This window comes from Blennius ocellaris (genome assembly GCF_963422515.1).
Source record: "Blennius ocellaris genome assembly, chromosome: 12".
Taxonomy (NCBI): domain Eukaryota; kingdom Metazoa; phylum Chordata; class Actinopteri; order Blenniiformes; family Blenniidae; genus Blennius; species Blennius ocellaris.
Window position 1 is genome coordinate 21,367,599 of NC_137661.1, and position 15,626 is coordinate 21,383,224.

Here is a 15,626-nt window from a genome sequence, read left to right on the forward strand (position 1 = left end):
AAAAAAAATACAGCTTACCCATGAATGCATTCATGGTATACAGCTCATTGCATAAAATAATAGTCATTGTCCTCGTTTTATGGTGTCTAATCCCAAGCCATTCAGAGCAGCACTTAAGATTCTTGGCATACTCTCATACTCATTGCTACTCATGGACTTAATCTCTCTTCCCCCCCCCCTCTTAGAATCAGTCAAGTGTATGGCTTAGCCAGATCAAATGAAAGCAAGCAAGCCTGCTGCAGAATGACATTCCAAAGCACAGAAAGTCAGGCGCGAGAGCCTCCAAGGTTGCGTTATATAAGAACAGGCTGACCCTGCACATTGTCTGTCTGAGAATCTGTTGGGTCTCCACAGTGATATAACAGGAAGGCTTTCTCTCACAGTAGTAGCTCAAAATATCCTCCTCCAGCTCCGTGCACGCGAGCATTGTTTGGTTCTGTCCTGCAGTGTACTTCGAACAGACTTGAACTCAGGCAGTGTCATGTTTCATAAATAAATCAGTTTTATTGTAGCATATAAAATTAAATCATTTTACAATTTATTCCAGTATGACACATAATAACCAAATAAAGTAGCTACATTTTTGATAAATAATATTAATAACAATAATTAAAACATTCATTCATCCTTTGACATGTTTCGCTTTGTCTTTATCATGAAGGGAGTTCAATAGCTGCCACAAAACATGAACAGTAATGCCCACGTCAGGAAGGAATGATACCCCTCACCTGTCAAACAAGTCGAGAAGCAACATTTCGTTGTCTTGTTCTTAAAAATACAAGATGGTATGCTAATTGAAGTTGCACATGTGCATACCCACATATGCACACACAAGTCTACAAGTTTGGGGGTCATGTCTTGATGTAAAGGATCAAAATATACACAGTGAATTGATATCAGCAACTAACATAAATGTACAAATATTAATTACATCTTGCTCCATAACGAAGCTACTTCAAATGCTCCATTAATACGAAGCAGTTCTTGGGAAGAATGCTGACGTAGTCACAGCAAACAGTGCACTTCATTAAGTCCTCATGATGTAAGCCCACAATTCCTTGGGAATCTAGTTACAACAAGAAGCTGGTAGTTGATTGGCAGCCTATTTACAACCCCCTGTGTTCACCCGGACTGCCACTGGCAGCCAGTGACGCTGCTGGTCGATTGTCTTTTGCTGAGGGGTTTGGATGCTCGTCACCAATCAGTCTCTGAACTTGTGGATGTCGTTGGAGAGGCGGTAGAAGGGGTAGGAGGCTTCGTTGGCATGGGGACAGTTGTAGGTGCACTTGCAGGACTCGATCATCATGATGTTCTTGTTGAAGGTCTCGCCATCCTCGCAGCGGAATGTGACCGGGATGGTTCTGGTCTCGTGGGGGCTGCAGCAGCGGCCATCGACGCAGGCTCCGCAGTACCTGGGTCTGTACTTCTTCAGGCTGGAGCAGCCGGCGTAGGTGAACTTCACCGGCTGGCTGGACTTCTTGGTTCTACTGCACTTCTTTCCTTTCTGCAAAGGAATGACCATAATAAAGATGATTAGGCGTTTGTTGTATTTACAGCATCGTGCAAAAAAATCCTATAGCATTCATGGTTGCTCAAGCTTACCTTCAGGCTGGAGTAGAGTGATTGGGTGCATGGTCGCACTTCACAGATTCGTGTCTCTTTGACCAGTTTGCACTCGCTGTTGTTGTTGGTGACTCTCGTGGAGATGCCGGTTCCACAGCTCTTGGAGCACTGGGACCAGGGTGTGGTTTGGACGATGCACTTCGGGCTGTCAAACATGTGGACCTCAGGTGGTGGTATGAATGCTGAAGTAGACAAAGAAATCAACACATTAATATTTTGTAACAGCTAATATTGTAGTATCTCACAAGAATATGTCCAGAAACGTTGAATTATTTGTTAAGAATGATGAAGCGTTGTCTTACCAGCTAGGGATTTGGTTCTGGCCTTGACATTGGCAATAAGCTCATTCCTGTTGGTGAGATCTCTTTCCAGCTCGTCAGTCAGCGTGTCTTTTCCAAAGATCTTCTCCAGGATGCCTGTCTCCTTGCCATCGTCACACACCCACTCTTCGCAGCACTGGTCTGGTACCTTTACCAGTCTGGGGTTGGCACAGCCCAGGTTAGGCAGGGAGAGCTCCTGCGGACACAGCGGGACACATCCCACTGCCCCGTCGATGCATGTGCACTGGTGTTTACAGTTTGGCTGGAAGCTCTCTCCGTTCTGGTAGATCTTGCTGTTGTACTCGCAGGGTCTGCCCTCCGACTTGGCTGCAGCGGGGAGAAAACAGGAGGAAAGGAATGTTATTCTTTCCTGCTCTGCTCAAATAGTCTGCTGAAGACATCACATGGCTGCCAGATAAGGATAGGTTAAACTGTGAAATTCTTCAGGCTGCCTGAGGAGTCTCTTTCCCTCCACAGTGGGCAGTCTGTGCTTTGAGGTTTAGACTAGTTTCCTCCTCACTGCATTCCACAGTGTTGAAATCACCCAGGTTTCCAAAACTCCTGAATACTATCCCTCTTCACTACAAAAACCCCCCCCACCTCTTCTAGGGACTAATTCATAAGACATGCACATCAGGGGCTGACAGTATTTTGTACATACCTCGGCAGATGCCACGAGTGGTAGCAGCAGCAAAACTGGCTCCAAAGTTACACTCCAGTCCCTTCGTGTGGTCACAGGGCTCGGTCAGGCTGCAGTCCTCGTTCAGCTGCCTGGCGCAAACTTTGCAGCAGCCGCAGCCGTCCAAGACGACGCTCACGCCGGGTGCGCATTTGGGCACCTCCAGCACGCACAGCGGGCACACGGAGGGGCAAGAGGAGGAGGAGAGAACCTGTACAACCAACGATAAAATCCCCAATTAGAACTTTAAAAACAAATTAAAAAGTCATGCCAGCGGTGATTTTTAGCAGTTACAACTTGGAATGTACGCATCTGAATAAAATAAAAAAATATTATAGGAACAGCTGTTATAGTATTATAGTAACAGCTGGAGCTTTCTCCTTCAAGAACGAAATACAGAAAAGAAAAGTGAAAAAAAACAACTCACCAGGTTGAGGCTCCCGAGGAAGATAACGACAACAGTAAGCATCAGCATCTTGGATAAATTTCTTCTGCGCGTTCAAGAGGAATCCTGTTCGTAGTTTAGTTTTTTTTTTTTTTAAAGTCTGTCTTCGGAGGAGTCCTTAGGTATTCCCTCGCTCAGTCGTTGTCTCTCTTGATGTGTTTGCTGGTAGTCTCTTTGGTGTTAAGAGGCTCCTTTAGAGTAGATGAAGCTCTTGGTAAAGCAGTTGCAGTCTGCTGAGGTCCGGCCACCTCCGGACTTTTATACCGTAGTGGGAAGCTGACGTCGTTCCTGGGCTGCCTGCTGAACTGTTCCCAAACTATGCCAGGAATGTTTCTCGGCGCATTTTCCATCCAAGACCTAAGCTCCACCCTGTCTAAAACCTTTCTCTTTTTTCTTTTTCTTTCTGAAATGGATTTTTCCCCCCTGGATCCCATCTGAACACACTTTTCCGTCTCACATTTTTCCCTTCTTGTTTTCTCCCCTCTTTCATTTTCTTCTTCTGCTCGCTTCTCACATCTATCAACTCGGCTTCAATGGACCTTTTTTCGTGGAAATAAAATGACTTATAAGTAGTTTGTCTTTACTTTATTGATCAGCGGATGTATTTTGAGGTCAATCTGCACGTTACCTTTATTTACTCTCGAGAAGGGAACAATCCAAAACACTTAAAAGCGTCCCAAAGTATTTATTACAATGAGTACTTCAAAGCTACAATGAGCAGTTTTTAGGTAATAACACACTGGATGTGTGTCATTGCTGCTTTTGCTGATCAACAACAAATCGTTAAGTTTGTTTTGTGTTTTGTTGTTTGACATCCTACAGTGGCCACGTTCAAAATAAGCAGATGTACGTGTTTTTTTTTTCTCTCTGAGTCTAAAAGGTGTGGGCAGAAATACGTTTAACAGCGTCTATTTCTGGCTCTCCGGTGCCTTTATTCAGAAGAGCTAAGCATTTCCAGATGCGCACCAGAGCTCAGACGTAACAATATTGCCATATTTGGTATGGCAGTAGCCTACATTATTAACATATTTCTCTCCCTTTGGCCGGCATTCCTGACAGCTTAAAGGCTTGTTAAATATGTTCTTCATGGAGGGGAAATTCCTTCGCCTTCACTCCTTGAGGCAGTTTGACTTTTCACGCAATTTGTCCACGTTTGTGTGGGGGGGACGTGGGTCCCGTTGTAGGTGAAGTGATCCAATTCTCAAGAGATGTTGTGTTAGTAGTGTTGGTGGGGGGAGACAAATACTTGGTCGCTTCCTTTTTTGTTGTTTTTTCTTCTTTCTTTTCTTTTCTTTTCTTTTTTTTTTTTTTTACAAGGGTTTCAATAAGTCCCTTCCTCCTGACTTTTACATTTATTCCGATTTATGAAAACTTTTGAGCTGAGGGATGCGTAAATACGCATTATATAGCGTTATTGATGCCATGAAGTGCTTGGAGAACCCAGAGAGGATCGTTTGCGTGGAGGCTGAGTGTTTTTGTTTGTGTTAGGAAAAGAAAAAAGCGGAGATTTCAGTACGTCTCCCTCCCCTGTAGCCTCATGTGTAAACTTAGTATACCGATACACCGAGACAGCAGCAATGGACAAGAGCCTCTCCGGTGAGTTTGGACTTTATTTTATTTCGAACTTTGATGGTTTGTGAATAAGACACGCGTTTGTACATTCTATTAAATATCTGTAAACTTGAACAGATGCAGTTAATCTCATTAAACTTACTATTAACACACAAGAGAGTCCTAAAATTGTGTAAAAGGGTATACTTGGATACACGAAATCTGAAAGGTTTTCTTTTTAAAAAAATCATTTTTACCTTCTTGAAGCATGATTTTCTCCACACTGGATAAGGGTTTGTTTTGTGGTTGTTGTTGCATACTTCCAATTCAAGACACTAGATGGGGATGTGTGAAGAACAACCTGCTGTTTTTAATTCAAACATTGACCGCTGTTCAAAAAGTTAGGAGTCACTCCATTTCCAAAAAATGAGAAGGTCTTATTCATGTGATTTTACCGTTGATCCGTTCAGCCTCTTACTCATGTCTGTCTGTCTGTCTGGGTGTTTGAACTGGAGGTGCGCCGGTGTGTGCAGCCTATTTGGACAGGGGGTGTGTCCTTGTGAGCACATGTGCAAGGCAGTGGCGTGTATTGCAAAGCTATTTGGTGCAAATGTTTCCTCGGGTTTGGCCATGTGATTTCTATACTTTGACTCACTTGATGTTCAGTTTGCTTGAAATAGATCTCACTATTAATCCTGAGGGGACCAGGGCAAATTTGTATATATACAACATCGATGATGATGGTGATGATGATGATGATGATGATGATGATGGTGTGTGCATGTGCATGTGTGTTTGTGTACCACAATGACAGGAAACACTGTTTTCTTTGTATGTCATTGGAGAATAACAAGCCGTAATATTCATTCCATACAGTAATTACCTGTTCAGTTTAGGATGCATGCCAAAAGCTGGATGTGTGTCTCGATGTTGTAATTGCTCTGACATAATAGTTTCCACTCAGGCTTTATGTGAACCTCCATCATGCATACAGCAACCCATTTTCCTCTGCTCCTCAGTAATGAGTAGAAGGTCCCCCTCATTCATAAAAAAAAAAAAAGAAAAGATGATTGCATTGTGCTCCATAATGGGACAGTCTGAGCAGTTTCACAGCCACTGGCTCAGATGTTAAAGTCATTTCACTGCCGACCTTTGCATGGGAGATTGTGGATTGTTCTGTGGGTCAAAGTGATGGAAACGTATTGTCAGATCCCATCAGGGCCTCTCTCAGCTGAAGACACGGTGGCTCCCTGATGGGAAGTCTTCGGTCCAAAACCCTTTTCAGCCTCCTCTAGTAATGTCCAAGTGACTTGTCGGAAGAAAACAGGACTGTCTTTCATGTTAAAATAATATATTCCATTGTAGTATTATTCAAGATCAATGTCTGAACGAGTATGCAGTGTGTACACGCAACACTTCCTTTGTCTGTCTGCTTGTAGAGCAGCAGGAAGTGTGATAAGTTACGACGTGCTCTGGTGTGAAGGGCTGCCAAAATGGAGCCAGGGATTAAAACACTGAGTCCAGTTAAAAAGAATTATTGAACTGAAACGGCAAAGTAAACTTACTCGCTTGTAAGTTTGGGTGATTTGTGAACATAATATTTACCTTTTCGTTCTATCATTAGTTTACTGGAACAATCTTTTGGAGCCATTTGATAAGCAGTTGCAGCCATGCTGCCTGTTGTATGCTACGTTGTAATTTATTCCAATGTTTAACACCTTTCCTCAAGAGGCAAACAAAAACAGAATGGGGGATATCTACCCATACATGGTCCATGTACATAGATCACATACACTTATTGATCAGATTCTATGAATAGTCATTGTTATATTCAGTGATACTGTGCGAAAAACAAGACGTATGTTTACTTATGACTTTGTCCTAAACATTTTGGCTTTTTTCTCACAGGTCTACTTCTTTTCTCAGTTCAAACATTTTATTCAAATTTAATTTCTTGACATGTTGACTGAATATTTTGATGTTATTTTCATATTTTTGTTTCACTAGTATACTTTCATTTCTTTCATTTCTGACTTTTGCAACGTTAATATCATGTCACATGGTTTCAAAATTATTGTGCAAGGAAAAGAACAAGCGAAATAAGACTGGTACAAATAGTGTTATTGAATATTTTCTTATAGAAATTGATGTTTGAGTCGGATACCATTACACGAGTCATGACATTCTGCAGGCAAGGGACATTTCTAGAAACATACAGACGAAAATTCCATAAGAGTGTGATCGTTTCTATTAAAAACTAAAATATGGGACATGGGTTTATAGTTTACCACTGAGCACAGCCAGCCATGGCTTGATTTAACTTGTGATTCTTCCCATGTTTTGTTTTGGTCAGAGGACTGTGCTTCTTTCCACTGAGTCTAGTGCTGGTTGCTATATTTTGATGAAATTCTCATTCAGCTCTTTGGGAAGCTGTTCCTCAGTTGACGGTGACGTCATCCATAGTTGGTGGTCTGATCCTTATCTGTGCTTTTCCATCTTTTTAAGTGGGCAAATCACTGAACCTACAACGTATGCATGCGCTATACAGCTCTGTGGATATCTTGTGATTTCTATTGTACATCTTTCATGCTTTATCTGCTTTATCTCAACTGTGGATGTTGGTTGTGAATTAATAGACAATTTTCTTGAAATGGAGCATATTTAGCTTAAAACATCTTGTATGTGTAACCTTGCAGAAAAGTGGAATGCCCGCTTCTTACCATTTAGAAAAAAAACAACTATATTTTGTCTCTGATTATGTAATTAGCCCCTAAAACTTAAGTTAAATATATTTTCTGCACCTATGCAATTGTGCAAGTTTGTGTCACTTCAAACAGTTAGGACCTCATGACGAGTCCAATCAGTCCTAACTGGCAAAAAAAGATGTGCTGCTTTGGGTGCAGTGTTTTTTTTGGTTTTTTTTTTTAATCTGCAGCTGGGGGACCGTGTCTGCTTTCACTGGTTTGATTTAGTAGCTGCACAATGTACCGGCCAGGTGTGCCAAAACTATGAGGGCTTTTCCTTCATATAAAGTAACCCAAATTCCTCAGCTCAAGTGAAAAGAGAAAAGAAGGGGTCTTTTCTTGGGCTAAGTCCATCCGTGATGAGGAATGATGGGCGTAGAAAAAAAAAGAGAAGAGAAATCGGGGTGGGGGCAGGTGTTCGAGACGGGTGGTGGTGGTTGGTGATCTTGGCTGGAGTGGAAAAAGGAATGTGGGGCTCCTGGAATGTGCTGGAATGTTTAGAGCAGTCGGGGATAATTGAGTGAATCTGGAACAAGAAAAGACAAACCGAGGTCCCTCAGTGGAAAAATGTGCTCCTGGGACGTCTGAAGAAACATTCCATCCATTCAGACCACTTCACCGGGGCCAGAATCTTCCTTAGATGGCACCGTGGTGAATATAACCCCCACCATACACACACCCACCCACCTACCCATCATTCCACACACAAGACGCTGCTTCTCTTTTCACACTTCTCCTGCATGACACTTCACACAAGCAGAAAGTCCACTGTATAAATATATTCCTTGCATTTGAAGTTTGTGTACATTATTTCTTAAGGTCAGCCAAGAACAAAGAGGATACATATGTCTTCATCATTTCAGGTTGGGGAATAGAGATGTGAACCTTTTTTTTTTTCAAATGTAATACCATCAAAATTACTGTTACACGTTACTCTCCTGTCTGTCTTTTTTCTTCTTTTCTACTTTTTCCAAGTCCTCATGTGAGCCTGGTTTCATTCATTTTCCCCCTGCATGCATTTCACTGGAAAACCTTTAGATTATTCATTGCAAGTACATACTTTGCAGTTTTCCAAGCATACATTTGTTCTTATAATAGCATTCACTTCAAATGTATTTACACAAACTCCACCCTAAAATGTCCCACCTTTTCCCAAAACTGTACATGGCAAGATGTAAGAATTGGCATTATTCTTTTTGCTCCAATACTGTTGTGAAGTTTGAATACCAAAGGGATCATTATTGTACACAAAAACTTGTGCAGGGTGCCAGTCCATTTCCCATAATCAGCTGGAATTGGCGTGTTGCCAGTTACCTTGAACAAGTAGTCTGATTACTGATTACTAGTTATTCCTTTAAAAAGTAACTTAGTTAATTTACTGATTACTTGTTTTCAAAAATAACAAAGGTAGATTACATGTACCTGCCTGGCCTCATGTTTATACACATTCTAAACTTTCACCTACATTCTCTCTTGTATTTCTATCTGATTCATGGTATTAGTATCAGATTGTTACTATTACTGGTATTTATTTACCCAGAGATGTTGTCGTCTGTTGTTGAACTATTTATCTATTTATTTATTTGCACTACCTGCTCTATGCCACCTTTTTAATTGTCCGCCGGGGACCAATAAGTCTTCCAATGATTGATTAATTTAAAAAATGGGGGGCTGACTGCAAGGTTAAGATTTATTGATGACTAGTTTGCTCCCATTCTTTTGGGTTACCTGAAATGCACTGTCAGAGCAAGTTGGCCTGTGATTGGCTGAGAGTGGAGAAGGGGGCGGGTCAGGTGAGTGTGGACTGTATGCAAGCCTGCATGTGTCTATGTCCATTTGGCTGAGAATGGAGAAGCAGTCCAGTTCTGTTTGATAATAATACAGCTTTGCAGACAAGAAACTCTTCCTGCAGGATGCTACAATAGTAACGGACAGTGACTTGGACAAGCAACTTTAATCTGATTGCTGGTTTTGAAATAGTAATGCGTTTGATTACTTGTTACTGAAAAAAATTGTCATGACAGAGTAACGCGTTACTAATGAATGCATTATCGGCCTCACTGGGTAGAAGGGCATATTTGAATCATTAGGTTAATAATTTCCTCAAAAATAATATTTGAATAGCATATTGCAGGGGCAATAACAAGAACATAAATGCCACCTGTAAATCATCATGAAGGCTTATCAAGAAGTGATAGCCATATCAGAATGGATTGGGGCATTGGTGCCAGAATGACTTGCTTTTCCAAGCAGCCCAATGGAGAAATAATTGGCTGGTTAAGGATCAAAAAAGACAGACAGGCCGAGCGCAGGTAGAGAAAATCTAAGCTCCACGTTCATCATGACATCTACAAAGAAACGCTTCGCACGTATAACCACGAACTAAAAAGGACCAGACAATCTTTCTTCTCTGAGATTATCACCAAGCACAGTAATAATGCTTGTATTTTGTTTAGTGTTGTGGACAGACTGACGAATCTCTCGCCTTCAGTACCTCCTGAACGTTATCCGTTATCGGATGCATCTGATTTTCATCCTATTTCACCCAAAAAATGACACAGATCAGACTGAGAGTCAGTTAGTGGAGCTAATCTGGCAGATTTTCACCTGTAAGCCTGAGCAGCACTAACCCACATTGTTCAACACCTCAAACCCACAAAGTTTTTTAAAGATGTTTTTAACTGTTTAGCTCCAGATGTACTACAGATAGTGAACAGCTCTCTTTAGCTGAGTGTTTTTCCCAAAACTCTAAAGACAGCCATTATGAAACCTCTTTAAAAAAAAGAGTAATCTTTAAGCTTCAGTGATTTGTAATTACAGGCCCATATCAAACCTGTTATTCTTAAGTGAGATTATTGAAAAGGTAGCTTTTACACAACTTGATGCTTTTACGGCACAAAACAATTACCAAAAACTTTTTCCAATCTGGATTGAGGTCAAACCACAGCAATGAAACAGCTCTTATTAAAGTGTTGAATGACATCTACATGAGCAGTGACACTTCCAGAGTCTCAGTTTTACTGTTACTGTATCATAGTGCTGCTTTCGACACAGTCGACAACAACATACTACTGGACCAACTGGAAAAATGGTTGGGAATTTTTGGCACTGCACTAAGTTGGTTTAAATCATACTTGCAAGATGGCGACTATTCCGTGTCAATAGCTAATTATGAAAGTGAGCAAATTGAAATCACTTGTGGGGTTCCTCAAGGCTTGTTCCTCCTTCCTCCTGCCCCTTTTATTTAACATCTACATGCTCCCACTGGCTCAGAGCATGGAACAATAAAACTTCTCATATTATAATTACGCAGATGACACACAGCTCTATATATCAGTGTCAGTGAATGATCACACCCCCTTATACCAACTGAGTAAATGCATAAATGAAATTAGTGAGTTTTTTGTACTTTTTATGCTGTTTTGAAAGCTTTTATGCTGTTTTCTTTTATCATGCATTTCTTTAAAGCTTAATGTAGTTATTTTATTAATATAGTTCTTATGTCTTTGTAAAGTTTTTCTGTATTTCTTTAATTTCTTTGTAAAGCACAATTGCCCTGTGTTTGACTGGTGCTCTATAAATACATTTACTTTGCCTTCCCTTGCCTTCTATCTGAATGCAGATTTATAAAATAGGATCTCTATAATTTCAAGCAACAGATGGATAAGACATCACAAAAACTGATGACGTTGAAGTTGTGCATGATCATATACATGGAAATATAGATTTCCATATATAAAGATATCGGTAAAGACGTTTTATTATGATGACACGCTGAATGATATAAATATATTGTTGAAATGTGTGGGCAAAATAAAGAGATGGTAGGCAGTGGTTCATGGTGATGCGGTGTAAAATCGATTGAGCCTCGGGGTGTGTGTGTGTGTGTGTGTGATTGTCACTTGTTGGGCTGGACGCCTCGCTGAGGGCTGACTTTACGTAGGGTACACGTGATGTTCGGTGCGCGTCACACTGTGTAGGAGGCGTGTGTAAATAAAGAATTAAAAAAAAAAAACCCTAAACAATTAACCGGGGCACAGCAAAGCAATCCAGGCAGCATCGGGTCAACTGATTGAAGCTGTTCCTAATTCATTCGCTAAATTGTCTATTTGAGTTGTTTTTCCAGTCCGTTTTTTTTTCTTCTTCCCCAAAGCAGATTTGAGCGTGCCAAGTGACTGGGAAAAAAAAAAAAAAAAAAGAAACATGGCTGGTTTGATGGCAGGTTTCGCTCATTACACCCACGCCGTTGTCCGGGGAGTCCCAGCGTCCCTGGCCACAGAGGCGCTCCGGGGCGTCGCGGCTGAGGTGGACGTGGCCAAGGCGCAGAAGGAGCACGAGGCGTACGTCGAGGTCCTGAAGACGCTCGGGCTGAAGGTGGTCGAGCTCCCCGCGGACGAGTCGCTCCCGGACTGCGTGTTCGTGGAGGACGCGGCCGTGGTGTGCGGTGACACGGCTCTCATCACCAGACCCGGGGCAGAGTGCCGGAGGAAAGAGGTAGGGAAGTGTCAGCATGGTTCAGTACTCTGAAAAGGAAGGGGAAAAAAAAAAAAAAAGTTTGACGTGAAAGTGAAAAGGAAGCCCCCCCACCCATCCTAAGCCCCCCCCTTCTCTCGTTTGCCTGTTGTGCGCAGTTGGCGTGCAATTAATAAGCTGTAGGGATGTGCAGGATGCAAGGATACCTGAGGATATTCAATCCCATTACATCGATTTGAAATATAAATGAAAGAAAAGCATGGTTTCCCACCCATGTCTGTTTCAGCTCACAATTAACTTAATAAGCGCTTTCCTCCCAGCAGCAGTGCCAAATAAAACCATGTGCAAAAAAAATATATGAAACTTTAGATTCGGCAAGATTTGGCGGAAGGTCCTTGAAAAGCTGCACATTTGTCCAACTGTGCCATATAAGATCATATAATAACCATAAGGGCTATACAAAGCCGTATGGTGATTATTAAGCATGAGGAAACGCCCATTTGCAAGACAATAGCATTTGAATACTCTATGAGCGGCATAGTAGAAAAACAATAGTGTGAAAATGAATGAGTTGCTTGTTTCTGCATATTTACAGATCGCTTTTGTACTGTTTACTGTAATTGTGCCACTGCAGCATCTTTGGATGTGCAATTTTGTAACTCACTCAGTTTATTGTCTCATTAGGACCCAGACAAGACTTTCAGATGATGACATAGAAAAGCTGAGACATGCAGTGCAGGAAGTGAAAGGCTCCACAACTCTGCTGAAGAATAAATGAATGAAAAACTTGGTTCTGAACACAAAACAACAGCTCTCGGTTGCCTAGTGAGGGTGACTGCATTGTAAGTTATTTGTCCGTGTGTGTGTGTGTGTGTGTTGGAAAAGGGTTCGTGTTTGAATGACAATGAGCGAAACGGTGGGACGGATTCTGTGAAAGCCCCTGTCATTTCACATCACTGTCACTTTACTTGGCTGACTGGTGCTAATGGTCCCCAGCCTCACTGGCGGCAGGGATATTGATTGAAAAGCTTGGTGCTGCTACCATCAGCTACTGCGTTTCTTTCTTTGTTTTCTTTTTTTTTTTTTTAACTGAATGGGATGCGAGTTACATATGCATACATATATGTGCCATTAGCACTTTTCCAAAAGCTCTCATCACATTCAACCTGTAAAATCAATCGTAGGTCACACATACATACATAGATAATAGTGTTTATTATGCTCATGGAAGATTTCAGCTGTGATGAAAATGGAAATTTATAAATATTCTGTTTGCAAAAACGGGCCTGTAAAATCATGGACGATCTCCGCTGAATGCTTGACCAAACCACTGAGGTATCAGCCAGAATTATAAATGACTGAGCTGGACTGGATACTTTTATTCATAATGCCAGATCATTTTCAAGGTGAATAACATTTCATCATCACTGTATGAATGAAACTGTTGCGAAGTGCTGGATGCTTGGTGAACAAAAACAAAACAATTTCACATTGAACTGAGCACAAGTATTTTTTCTACTCTACATTCAAGGTTATGTGCTACAATGATGATTCGCCTCAGGGATGATGCGTTTGAACTTAATAATGTTCGACGCTTTAATGCATATGGACTGTTGACTTTTGCACACAAAGGACATAAGTATTTCTCATTGATCTCATCAGGTCTAATGCTTTTTTCCCTTCCATTTATGTGTGTGAGGTTGAAGAGAAGTGTTCATAACCACTTCATGTCTTCCTCATAAAACACTCAGTGCAGTAAAGTGTATTACTATCACATTAAGAGGATAGCTCCATAGCTTCATAATACGACAAAAAAAACCCCCAGATCATTGTCTGTGGTGATGCAGATAGTTCAAGACAGACCTTTTGAGGGTCACCCAGCTACGCCACAATAACCTGCATTATAGCCAATATCTGCAAGTACAGTCCAGGATTTGTTGTATTTTCATATACCAATTGTTTACAGCGGTTTCACTTACAACCCTTCAGCATATTTGATTTGTTAAGCTGTATGTTTGAAAGTTCAGTAGGTTTTGATTGTGTAAAGAAAGGCCCTCTAATTTCTTAAGGTAGATCATTTTGAGAAATCCAGACACCAGTGTCACAGGTTTCTAATCTTGATTATGCAAAAACAAACATGGACTGTTGTTAACTTATTGTTGCTTGTGGTCACTTGGACTTTGTGAAGATCTTTGGACTGCCAAGGTGTAAAAAAAAAAAAAAAGCCCAACTCAATTCATGATAAGACAAAGATAACAGTGTTCCATCTTTCATTTGCTTCTGTTTATGTTATCATCCTAAAAAGGCAACATGCGGGGGGATTAAAGAGTTGTTCATATCTTCTGATATTAATTCTCTCTGCTTTAAGTATAAGACCATAATATTTGTAAACGCCAAATACTTTCTGAAAGTTTATATTCAAACCTTAGTCGTTCCTGCTGGTGGCACATTGGGTAAATGCTTGAGTAGTGCTGGAAATGATTGCCTAAACTGATTCCGCTGTTTTAGTCTCCAGACGCAGAGCAGTATCTTGTCTGGGTTTATCTTTTGTTAAAATTAAACATTAGTCAGTCATGTGTTCTTTCTTGTTTTTCATGGAACCACTTAAGACGACAAGACAAGAAACATCATGAACATGTTCAGATGATCATTAATAGCAATTGTTTTCTTAATGTGAAACATCAAAAAGAAAACTTAAAGGTAGTCAGGCATGTAATTTCTAAGATACCGTATAAGGTGTTATTGCTTTTCCCGCCTTGGCCATTCAAAGGGTTCGGATTTGACTTCATGCATTAATGTACTTGTTTTATCACTTTAAAAACACTGTACAGTGGCATTATAGGGCACAACCATTCTGCTTGATGAAGTTTAACGACAGATAATAAACATTATGCTAACTTTGCCTCGCAGGCGTTGTTGTGTTTTTTTACAACTGCTGTATGTGACCATCTACTATTGTTGCACAGTGAAGATCACGCTTTGCAGGGCACTGCGGGTCCAAGGCCAGCTGGCTTCTGAAATAATATCCTGGAGATTCCCGTGCCCAAATAGAAGGTAGGCGGCTTCTCAATTCCAGGGATACTGTAGCTTGAGATCTGCAGCAGTCAGTGGATGCCGTCCCCACCCTAATGAAGGACAAGGTAATCTGGTGCTCGCTTGTGAACACCGTCTGGACTGTGGTTGACCGACGGATAGCTGTATGTGATTTTGTAGATGACTATAGTCCTTTTGTACTTGAAACACACCAATATCTGTACTTTTTAGATATCTCTTAAATTAATGTACAGATATATCGAAATAAATATATAACAATGTTGAGAAAGCTGATAAAATTCGTAATTGATTATTGATCAGCCTGATGAGCAAATACAGGAAGAGACAGCAGCTACAACCTTTTGTGCAACAGAAGTAACAAGACCACCGGAACCTAAGTATTTATAGTTCAACGTTTCAAAATAGTTCATGCTTTTCTTCCAAAAATATTAGTGATGTGCTATATTATGATGTGTTTTCCAGTGCATTGGAGTAAAAGAGTCTTGAGTGAGTTTTCATTCGGTATTTCTTCTGCAGATAGGTTGATGTTGATGGAGGAATCTATGCAAGAGTAATGGTGGCAAGCTGTCTCTTGTTCATTGTGAAATGCAACAAATGGGTAAAGAAGTTGGATGGATTGAATGGTGGTGAAGAAGAGCAAATATGAAACTGTATAAAAACTGAGCTTCAACCTATTTTCAATATCGGCAGATGAAATAACAAGGTTGACAAAAAAATTACACAATCCTTCAACATTG

The 15,626-nt window shown here is 40.9% G+C and overlaps 2 protein-coding genes across 3 annotated transcripts in view; one reads left to right on the plus strand and one right to left on the minus strand.

Moving 5' to 3' along the window:
- Positions 1-479: 479 nt before the first annotated feature.
- On the minus strand, positions 480-3,310 carry ccn1 (cellular communication network factor 1). The gene is made up of 5 exons (XM_080505943.1): positions 3,050-3,310; positions 2,605-2,833; positions 1,926-2,270; positions 1,603-1,805; positions 480-1,504 (listed from the first exon to the last, which is right to left on the minus strand). The coding sequence occupies exons 1-5, from the start codon at positions 3,095-3,097 to the stop codon at positions 1,202-1,204; spliced, it is 1,128 nt and encodes a 375-aa protein (XP_080362069.1). The 5' UTR covers positions 3,098-3,310; the 3' UTR covers positions 480-1,201.
- A 1,128-nt stretch (positions 3,311-4,438) lies between these two features.
- The window catches only part of ddah1 (dimethylarginine dimethylaminohydrolase 1), a 79,629-nt gene continuing 68,441 nt past the window's right edge, over positions 4,439-15,626 (plus strand). Inside the window, exons 1-2 of one of the 2 annotated variants that reach the window (XM_080506137.1) lie at positions 4,629-4,663; positions 11,519-11,856. In XM_080506137.1, coding sequence (XP_080362263.1) covers positions 4,645-4,663; positions 11,519-11,856 — 357 coding nt within the window. In that variant the 5' untranslated portion in view covers positions 4,629-4,644. Of the gene's footprint in view, positions 4,664-11,518; positions 11,857-15,626 lie in introns of both variants that reach the window. The other variant, XM_080506138.1, reaches the window with a different exon arrangement.